Below are 10,561 nucleotides of genomic sequence, written 5' to 3' on the forward strand. Positions count from 1 at the left end.
CTGTCGGCCGCGGCCTGGCCGCGACGCGCGGCCCGGAAACGGAAGCGGAAGCGGAGTGGGAGGGGCGGGCGGCCGGAAGCGGCGGCGTGAGGGGAGGATGCCGCTGCCCGTCCAGGTCTTTAACTTGCAGGTATGGGGCAGCTGTGTCCCGCCCGCCCGGCCTGCCGGGCCGGGCCGCGCTCTGCCGCGCTCTGCCGCGCTCCCACGCGAGGTCTGGGACCTCGGCCCGACCGCGGCCTCCGTGGGCGCCGTGAGGCCTCCGCCTTGGGCTCCACGGGCAGGGAGCGGCTCTCGGCTGGCCCTGGGCCCTCGCTCGCCCTTCCGTCGGGTCCGTCTGTGTCGCTTCCGCTGCCCTTCGCGAGAAGCAGCGCTCAGCCGAGCATCCTCCGGCACCCGTGGCGTCCCCCGCCGCTGCAGTGGCCCCGTGTTTGATTCCCGCGTTCTACGTGCCGTAGGCAGGGCTAGAGTAGTCGCGGAGGGTACGGTGAGGTGGCCGAAGAGGAGGAACTGAGAGTCTGCAGTGCAGGGGAGAGCCCCAGGAGCGCCGAGTGGGTCGGTTACACTAGGTACCCGCGAAGGCTAGCTTTTGCAAGTTTTAGCAGTAGTAATTCTGTGTCAGGGCACGAGGCTTTGGGAAGTGAGGAGAGGATGAGGGACAGTTCAACATCCAACTCAGCTCCTTCATTAGTGACAGATCTGTATTGCACGCCCTCCAGCAATAGGTCACACCTCTTCCTTCCGAGTACAGCAGGAAACTTCAGCTCAGGCACCAGTTTATCTATTTGTGTGAGGCCTGGTGAGGTACCCTCAATGGAGTACCCGTTGGTACTCTGTTGGCACTCCCGTCAGGAAATCTTGGGGAGTGGTTATTATATTATTTGCTTTGTGAGTAGTTTTTAAGCCAACCTTACATCTTCCTTCCAAAATAAAGAGCTTGAAAGTGTCTGAGTTTGCTTGTCCTACTGGGACTTCCAGACCACTTGTATTTTTCCTTGTCTGGGAATTAAGTGAGAAACGCAGACTGTAGACTCCCAGCTTAGCAAGACACAAGTTGTTCTGTTCCACCAGCTGGAACTGCAGTTACCTTTGTAATGCTGTGTTCTAAGGAGTCTGTAACTGAGTTTTTACTATGGTAGGCAAACACAGCCTAAACAATCTAACCTTGGCACTTAGTGTTTGTGATATAAGAAAAGATAGAAGGTAGATAAAAGTGGAAAAAGTAATGGTCTCAGCATATGGTGAGTTATCTGTTTGTATGTACAGTTTTCCTGAGTGGTGATCTAGACAATCAAAATTTCCTTTGTGCCCTCCCTCCCTTTCCTTCATGGAAAGGTTATTAAACTAGGAAACAAATGTTTTTATGCTTCACTTGCTTCTTACTTCAGATTTTGGGAGATTTCAGTGTTGAGGTATGTATTTGGTGTGTACCAGTTTGTGAAAGAATAAGACCCTCAGACTGTGGGTGAGTATAATTTTTAGAGATAGGAAATCTCGATCTGCCCTGTGCTTTCTCACAAAAAAACCCCAACCAAACAAGCTATCAACCCAGTCAAAAAACCCCCCCTCAATCTTTGATTTCTTAACAGACAGTAAAATCAGTAAAAATATGGAAATAATCTGATGTGTGGGGGGGCAAGGTGGTTGGCATTTCTTTTGTGAGATCCACTTTTGCAATTTACACCAAATCAAGTGTTGCTTGTGTAATATGTGCACAAAATTAGTATTCCATAAGAAGACATTCAGCTAAGTTTTCCTCACTTTAAATGGGTAATTCCTAGGAGGACTGTTCAGCACACTTTGACTAGGAGGAGACAAAGAATTCTGTGCTAGCAGACCAGTTTAGTTTGTGGAATGGGATAGCAAGCTAGTCTTACCTGGAATACATTCAGGGGCTGTAATGATGCAGCTGTGCTGAAGTCACTGCATAGGTGTGAGTCCTTATGGCTCAAAGCAGTGCAGGATATACTGGGAGAATAAAATTTTATTGTTTCTGCAAAAGAGGCTCTATCTAAGTAACTGGACTTGAAAACTACAGTAGGATAGTTCAACTAATGGCAAATCTCTGCAGTGCTGACAAATTGTTCCTTGCCATGTTGGAAACTCTGAAATTGCCATTCTGCATTCTGTTCTTTATGGTTTTTAATACTTCTAAGAAGTCTAACAGGTTTTGCCTTTTTTGCCCCCCTAAAATATTACTTCTAAGCATTAAAGCAATTTTGAAAGGTTGTGGTGAGTTTTTTGGTATGTTTTGTCTTTCGGAACTTCTTGAGCTGAGTGTTAACACCTGCTCTTGCTCAGGGAAGGGAAATGGAATGCATGCCGCAGATACTTTGTAGAATCAGATTTATTGACCCCTTCACTGTTTTGCTTGATAATTTACCAACCCAAATAAACTGCTCTGTGTGAATGCTAAGCCATGCTGCTGCTTGCGTTAGACCAAGCATCATGCTAACTGTTGGTGTTGCTAGAGAAAAATCCTAAGCATATCAAAAGACTGAGGAGTGCTTTTTAATTTTTAGAATTTAACATGTATTTAAGCAAGTCTTTAATAAATTGAATCACATAGTTATTTCCTGCTCAAATGTAATAAGCTACTTTTGACCTAATTTTGATATTTTAGGGTGCAGTGGAGCCCATGCAGATTGACGTAGATCCACAAGAAGATCAGCAAAATTCACCTGATATCAACTATGTAGTGGAGAACCCCACACTGGTACGTGCTGCTGAGGGCTGTGGGTACATTTCTTGTGTGTGGTCTCTTCCTTTAAGAATTTTGAAAAAATCCCTTCTGAAAAATCTTAAAGCTGATTAGTCTTAACAAAAGGTGTCACAACTGAAATTTTAAAAAAGTAAATTGTAATGTACTGCATATTTCTGAGGAAATCCTAATGTTTGAAGAAAGCAGATATGGACTAATCTTACTGATTTTTTACTTGAGTCGTGTTGCCCTCCTTGAGGGGGTCAGGTCTGTAGGAAAACCTGTCCAGGTCACAGTGTAGTAGCCTGATGTAGCGTGTCCATTTTCACCTTCTGAGACCAGGTTTTGTTGGCAGGATTTGGAGCAGTATGCATCCAGCTACAGTGGGCTGATGCGGATTGAGCGGCTGCAGTTCATTGCTGATCACTGCCCACAGCTGCGGGTGGAAGCTCTTAAGATGGCTCTGTCATTTGTCCAAAGAACTTTCAATGTTGATGTGTATGAAGAAATCCACAGAAAGCTGTCTGAGGCCACAAGGTACTAAGAGGTCATGGGACCCTGGGGAGCTTTCCTGACAGAGTTAAGATTGATGTGCCACAGTGGAGGACTTTGTGTGTAATACCAGCATGTACCTTAAACAAATTGTCTTTGCCCTTAGAATTTAATAGCAGTAAAATGTGTGTTCATGCTTTTTTAAAAGATAAAGCACAGGAGACATTATCTCATTCTGAAATCTCTGTGCTTTAAAAAGCTGCAGGTAGATATTGAGGTGAGTTTAGTCCTTGCAACTGCCTCAGATATTAATGAACATATTTGTTTTTCCTTGGGTAGATTATGGAGATGTGTTCTAGATGCTTTTGTTTTCATAAGTTAAAACTTAATTTAACTCTTTGCCTTATTTTGGTTTGGTTTTTTTTCTTCTCTCCATGTTCTCCCCCCCACCCCCGGTTTGCTGTTAAGGATAACCTTTGATATCTCGCTTATCCATCCACGCTTCCCTTCTTTGCATTATTTTTGTTGCTATGCTTATTTGATGATTTCTTGTCTGTTTTGCGTGGGGAGACTTTATCATGTGTGTGACAGTATGCTTATCCTAAGATCATTAGAATAATTTTGTGAAGTATTTGTAAACATCTGTGATGCTCGTGTTACTGTTTTGCACTGGAGATTTTAGCAATATGTTTCTTTTTTCCCCACTACCCTTATTTTCTCTTTGGTCTATTTTGTGTATGCAGTACTGTTTGTTAGGGTAACAATGCCAGGCACATAGCAGACCTCTGTTTCGAAGTGTTTTCAGCCTAATAGCTTCATTCAAATACTTTCCTTTCAGAGAACTGCAAAATACACCTGATGCTGTCCCTGATAGTGGAATTGAACCCCCTCCTCTTGACACAGCTTGGGTTGAAGCTACACGCAAAAAAGCTCTTCTTAAACTGGAGAAACTCGATACAGATCTGAAAAATTACAAAGGGAACTCCATCAAGGAGAGTATCAGGTGAGATGCAGAAGGCTCTGCTGGAGCAAGGAAGAGCATTTTGCTCCTCCATGCACTTAACATGGGATGTGCTCTTAGGTCAGTGTGTTGAGTTACTTGTTTAGAACAAACTGACTTTGTTCCTCTCTGAGCATACAGTTCATTGATGTTTTAATTCCCATCCTCCAGGAGAGGCCATGATGACTTAGGTGATCATTACCTGGACTGTGGAGACCTCAGTAATGCTCTCAAGTGTTACTCACGAGCCCGTGATTACTGCACCAGTGCTAAACATGTCATCAACATGTGTCTCAATGTTATCAAGGTAGGAAGATTTGCGGGCAATGGTACTTGGTGTCTTTGTGATACCTGCTGCGAAGTCACTCCCCTGTACTCGGCTCCTGTGTCCGCAATGATGCGGCTTATCTAAGGAATGCCATTTATCCATGCCTACTCCACACTGTTTCTGGCTCTCTACAGGTCAGTGTCTACCTCCAGAATTGGTCTCATGTTCTGAGCTATGTAAGCAAGGCTGAGTCTACACCAGAAATTGCAGAAGTAAGCTCCTGCTCTGTAGCTTGCATGAGTTTTCCCTTTGTTTTCTGTTTCCAAAATTTGTAAAGTGATTTCTTCTTTTCCCCTGTTATGACTTCTCCCATAATATGTGTGTACAAAATCTGACTCAAGGTCAAAACGGATACTTCCCTGTCCTCAGTTTTACCATATTTCCCTCTTGCCATTGAGATTTACACGTTAATTATCAGGGTGAAATATTTTGGGGATGATTGTAAGCAAAATAGCTTTCATACTGTTTGCTAACTACTGCTTTGTTTTATGCTTTAGCAAAGAGGAGAAAGAGATAGCCAGACACAAGCAATTCTCACCAAACTGAAATGTGCAGCAGGTGAGTGAGTCTTTCAGCTTCCTGTATGGCCTGTCTTTCTACCTGTCCATAGGGCTCTTGCGTTTATTTTTTCTCTCATATTTGACAGACTTTGTATTTTCACACCAGACATGCAAAATTTAATGAAGCTGGTGAGATAGAACTGCTGGCTGGTTTTTGCCATCTCTTTCCTCTCCCTGAGTTTCTTCAGAGAGGATACCTGTGTGAGTCAATGTAGTTCAAAGGATGCTTGATACAGTCTGAGGATCTTCTTTTTCTTCAGTAGTAAAGGCACTAGCAGCCATGTGGGGGCCTCTCCTACTCCCCAGATTTTTCAATTCTCCCTAGTCTGTATACTATCATAAAAAAAGGACTAACTTTTTCTGGTTCCTAGGCTTGGCTGAACTAGCTGCCCGGAAGTACAAACAGGCAGCAAAGTGCTTCTTGTTGGCATCATTTGATCACTGTGATTTCCCTGAGGTGAGGACCAAGAGGGCGCTGTGTGCAGGTCTTGGAGGGGATGTAATTCTTCTAAGTATTAGGTTGTAAAATTCAGATATTGTAGTTATTCTTGCAGCATTCCTGTATAGTTTGGTGGTGCTGTGAACTGTGCTGGTTGGCTGGGGTTTTTTTTGTTGTTGTTGTGTTGGGGTTTTTTTGTTTGTTTGTTTGTTTTTAAAGTCTCTGTTCTTGGCCTCTCTAAATGTTCTACTCTAGATCACATAAGAGTTACCTGTGAGATCTATAATTCTGTGTTGCTCAATCAACCAAAACCTCTTGAAATTGGTGTCTACTCTCTTAGCAGTGTTACTGCTCTGGCCCTGTCACCCCGCACACTGGGTGGGAGCAAGCTGAGTGCTTCCGCTGCATTTGATAAGGACTAATCTTGTCACTGAATGAAAGAAAGGCCTGGGGTAGAAGACTTAATGCCACCCTTACGCCATTTTGCTAGTCAGTGACAGCTCTCTGTCTCTCTCTCTGTAGCTATTATCTCCCAGCAATGTGGCTGTGTATGGTGGGCTCTGTGCCCTTGCTACATTTGACCGTCAGGAACTGCAACGAAATGTTATCTCCAGTAGGTGAGTGATGCCTTGAGGGGTTTGTATGTACTGGACATCTTTTGGAACATGGGACTTTGGCTAAGAGTGGATTCTGGCAGGAGTATTTCTCATACAGGAGAGAAAGAATCACTGAGCCTTAGTTTGGCTTTAGCATTAAGTGGTGTTTCACTGTCTAAAACACAGTGGTTAATCACAGCTAAAATTTTCTTAGTATAAGTTTCCCGTCCAGGTTAAATCCAGCATCTGCATAGCCCAGTTGTCTGTCTCCATCAGTAGTTCATATTAGATATTAAATCGAGGGACACAGCCCTCTGTCAAAGGCAGCTGTTAGGATAATTTGCCTTCATGTTGCTCCTTGTTCTGGTGTTAATCATTAAAACAATTTAGTAATTATTAGTACACCTTGGCCTGTAATCTAACTATGACATATAGAAGGTTAAGAGAATTATAGTCTTTGAAAGAAAGTGCATATTTGTGTGTCAAAGATTGAATTGCAATGACACTGAATTCCTATCAGCTAGATGTACAGAAGCAGTAATTTTAAATTGCTGTGGAAAAGGGGTTGTTACCCTTTTTTGTGGGCTGAAACATAGGGTGAGATCCCAAGGTTTAAAAATCTGTGATGGAGAATTGGGAGTGTGCTGAGTAAGAGTGTACATCCCTAAGATTTACCACACTCGCAGTAGGTTGTTTCTCTGAGAAATTTGCATGCTTGACGTGTCTATGGCATGCTGTACTTAATGAAGGCTGTGCTTTGAAAGGGGACAAAAAGCTGGCCAGCACAGACTACAGTGCAAGCACAGATATGGCATTTGTTTGCTGGTGATGTATCCTGATTTTGACCTATTCATATTCATTATTTTGTTTTGTGTGGACAGACACTTCTACTACTTGGTTCGTCAAAAGTCTTTTGTCTTCCTTCATCACAGCTCTGATGCTGTGCTCTATCTCTCTGTGTTCCAGGCTCCCAGCCCTGCTGAAAATGGGCTGTCTGGTCTGTTAGAGGGTAAATTCTTGGAATCTTTGAATGGTAGTGAGAGTTTTTAACCTTGCGACTTGGGAGTGATGGGGTTATGGGATATTTAAGTGGTGAGTTCCAATGTCTGATCACTGCCATCTTTATCTGTAGCTCCTTCAAATTGTTTTTGGAGCTGGAGCCACAGGTTCGTGACATCATCTTCAAGTTTTATGAGTCTAAATATGCTTCATGCCTGAAGATGCTGGATGAGATGAAGGTGAGTTGCGGGAGAGCAGAGCAGAGCAGACCCTAAACTTCCCTTTGCCTAGCCTTTTGTGAGAAGCAGTGATTGTCAAAAGTAGATACTATATGTTCAGCTCTTCTGTCTCCTGACATGGTGCATGGAAATTGGGAGTAGTTTATTAGTAGAGAGAAATGATAAATGTTTTAAACGTATTGCTAATTCTTTTATTCATTCTTGTTTTATCATACTGTCTTGCTGTAGTGTAATATTCTTAAGGTTTAAGTGTATATGCATAAATGTTTCAGAACACAGGAATAATGTATTTTTCCAGATTGCTTCTCAGCTTCTGATTATTGCTTTATTGTTTTGCACAGGACAACCTGCTGCTAGATATGTACCTTGCACCTCATGTCAGGACACTTTATACCCAGATTCGAAATCGTGCCCTTATCCAGGTAATTATTCCTGTCATCCCAGAGGTGGATGAACAGGGAGATAGGCCATCTCTTTGCAGTTGCTTTTCCCTTAGTTTCTCAGAAGGTGGAGAGTGCCCTTGGCAATTGAATATTTTCTTCTTCTTAGTACTTCAGCCCCTACGTGTCAGCAGACATGCGCAAGATGGCCACTGCTTTTAACACCACAGTGGCTGCTCTGGAAGATGAACTCACTCAGCTGATCCTGGAGGGACTGATCAATGCCAGAATAGACTCGCACAGTAAGGTGAGTGCATTTCAGCCATGGATTATAGACTGAACAGGTTTACTAAGATTAGAAACTCTCCATTCCTGAGACACTTGGAAGGCGCATTCATCTCTTGGGCCTGGTGTGTTCAGTAGGGGTGAGCTGTGTGTGACCTCAGGCTCCATAATGCCTTAGCTGTTTTCCTGATGTGGGACCCTGGCACAGCTCCCATTTACAGTTCTCTGTATTGGTTACAGATTCTGTATGCTCGAGATGTAGATCAGCGCAGTACAACTTTTGAGAAGTCTTTACTAATGGGCAAAGAGTTTCAGCGCCGTGCCAAAGCAATGATCCTGCGAGCTGCAGTCCTGCGCAACCAGATACATGTCAAGGTATGGGCGTGTTAAATAGGGACTTAAAGGCAATGTTATGATTTTTTTTTTTTTTTTTTAACTAAAACTAAAAGTTGGTGAACTGAAGATTCTGGAAGGGAATGAAGCTATCGTGTTCCTGATTGGACAAATTCTTACAATAGTAAATACTAAATAGATAAGGTGTTTCTAGCCGGTACGTTAACCTGCTTGTAGAACTCAGAATCTCCTTTGAAGTTTATATGGTTGGGTTAATTCTGAATAATTCCTTTGGTCCAGTCCTTGATAGACGTATCTTTTACTTTCTCAACAAAGATTGTTTGAAGTAATTTTTTCAGCAGAGGAAGTAAAAAATGCATTAGTCGTTAGGAGTATTCCTTCTGGGTTGCAGTTTGAAAAGGATGACTTTAAGGAGAATAGACCATCTGCACAGAATGTGTTAATTTCTATAGTATATTAATCCCTGTGATTACTAAATTCCAGACAGGATTCAATTTCTGGGGCCAACAGCCCCAGTACATAGTAAATAAGAGTGGCTTAAAAGTTCTGGTTTGACTTTTTTAGGAAAAGTTTTTGTGAACTGTCAAAGTTGTTAACACAAAATCATCATTAATGAACCTGGGGGTATGCTCTCCCCCTGCTGCCATCCTGCTAAGCTTCACCTGTGCTTCATTTTGTCTCTCAGAAAGCAGGCTGCAGAATATTTACACATCACTAACTAGGATGTGTTTTGGTCTTGTTGCAGTCTCCTCCGAGGGAAGGTAGCCAAGGGGAGCTCACTCCAGCTAACAGCCAATCCAGAATGAGCACCAACATGTGAAAAACTTCGTGCACTACCAAAAGAAATGGTCCCTCAGGACTGTACCCAGTGTCTCACCCACTAACTGCTGAGCTTCACAAACTGTCCCTATCTCCCTCCCTTCTTGCTCGGGTTGAGAGAGTCAGGGTTGGTTTGGTGGTGGATAATATGAATATTCCAATAACTTCAATTCTCTTGAAAAGAAATTATTTTTAAAAACAGCATCCCTGCAAATGGATCATCATTTCAGTTTTGGTAGAAAACCTTCATTCTCCTTCCACCACTCCATAAAGAGCTGTCAGGTTATTCATACAGATGCTGAGTTGAGAGTTTTTCAGCTGCTATTAGTTTTCTTGTTTCAAAGCTGCAAAAATAGTTAGTTGAATGGACAGGCATGATATAAGATGAGTTTTGCTGGCCTGAAAGTATTGCCTTGATTTTGAGCAATGCTGAGCTTTCTGTTTTCAAATAAACTTACAAGTGCATTGCTCTCAATTATGGAGCTAGAGTTCTGATGGGGGACGAGATTTCCTTTGAGAAACTCTTGGAGAATTTTCACCTGCACCAGAAAATATGACATTGCTTCCATGCATTCAGTCACACGTCTTTATTTTAGGGTTTTATGTTTACCTGCAGCCAGGTTCTCTCTCTCTGTCTCTCTCTCTCTCTTCCCCGCCCCCCCCCCTCCCCGCCTCTGGTTTCTATTTTCAAAGAACTGTTTCCTGATGTGTTTCCCACTTGTGTGTGACCTAGCTTTGGGGTCCAGTGTTATCATAGCAGTAAATCTCTACTTCATGCAAATATTGCTGCTTGCCCAGTCTTACTGCCGTAGTGTGTGATGGCTTCCCCACATGTGCAACAGTTGTTTTGGGTAGAATGGATAAATGCCATAAAACACCACTCAAGTATAGTGGAAGCGCTAAAAAGAGTCAGTCTAGGTGCCCACTCTCCAGGTGCATTTATTCTGCTTTTCCTTTTATAAAGGGGTTAAAGGTGGCAGCCCAGGGTGTTTGTGTGTGTGTGTGTTCTTCCTGTGTTCATGAAAGGAGATATGCACTGAATTTTCTGAAGTCAACTGCAGCCTTGTATTCATCCAATCCATAAGGCAAACTGAGAATTTTACTCCAGCCCTGACTGGTCTGGCAACTGACTACAGATGTTACTGTTAATGTGTTCATGCTTTTTTAAAAAAAATGAGTTGTTATATCTAGTGCATTAAATAGCAGGATTTAAAAGCTTCTGAGTATTTGGAGTTTTATGTTAAAGTTGGGTTTTAGGTATTTCGATCTCAAGCCATTGATTTTTTGCTAAGCTTCATTATGTTTCCTAGGGCCATTGTGTTTTGCTTTCCGATCTGGTTGGAGATGTAGCTTGGATGAACTGTGAAGAAAA

General features: G+C 42.9%; 1 protein-coding gene across 2 annotated transcripts; it reads left to right on the top strand.

The window, feature by feature from the left end:
- The first annotated feature begins 2 nt into the window (after positions 1-2).
- On the top strand, positions 3-10,407 carry GPS1 (G protein pathway suppressor 1). 2 transcript variants are annotated; one of them, XM_042025693.1, is made up of 14 exons: positions 3-130; positions 2,621-2,713; positions 3,054-3,235; positions 4,029-4,193; positions 4,362-4,497; positions 4,653-4,730; positions 5,016-5,076; positions 5,450-5,535; positions 6,040-6,134; positions 7,246-7,351; positions 7,693-7,773; positions 7,901-8,038; positions 8,257-8,391; positions 9,116-10,407. In XM_042025693.1, the coding sequence occupies exons 1-14, from the start codon at positions 98-100 to the stop codon at positions 9,188-9,190; spliced, it is 1,464 nt and encodes a 487-aa protein (XP_041881627.1). In that variant the 5' UTR covers positions 3-97; the 3' UTR covers positions 9,191-10,407. The 2 variants fall into 2 exon arrangements, with proteins under 2 accessions (XP_041881627.1, XP_041881628.1); XM_042025694.1 differs by lacking the exon at positions 3-130 and adding an exon at positions 539-801.
- Positions 10,408-10,561: the final 154 nt, after the last annotated feature.

The sequence above is a fragment of the Corvus kubaryi genome, unplaced genomic scaffold (genome assembly GCF_017639235.1).
Source record: "Corvus kubaryi isolate FWS band 111438036 unplaced genomic scaffold, C.kubaryi_AGA036_p1.0 37272, whole genome shotgun sequence".
NCBI lineage: Eukaryota > Metazoa > Chordata > Aves > Passeriformes > Corvidae > Corvus > Corvus kubaryi.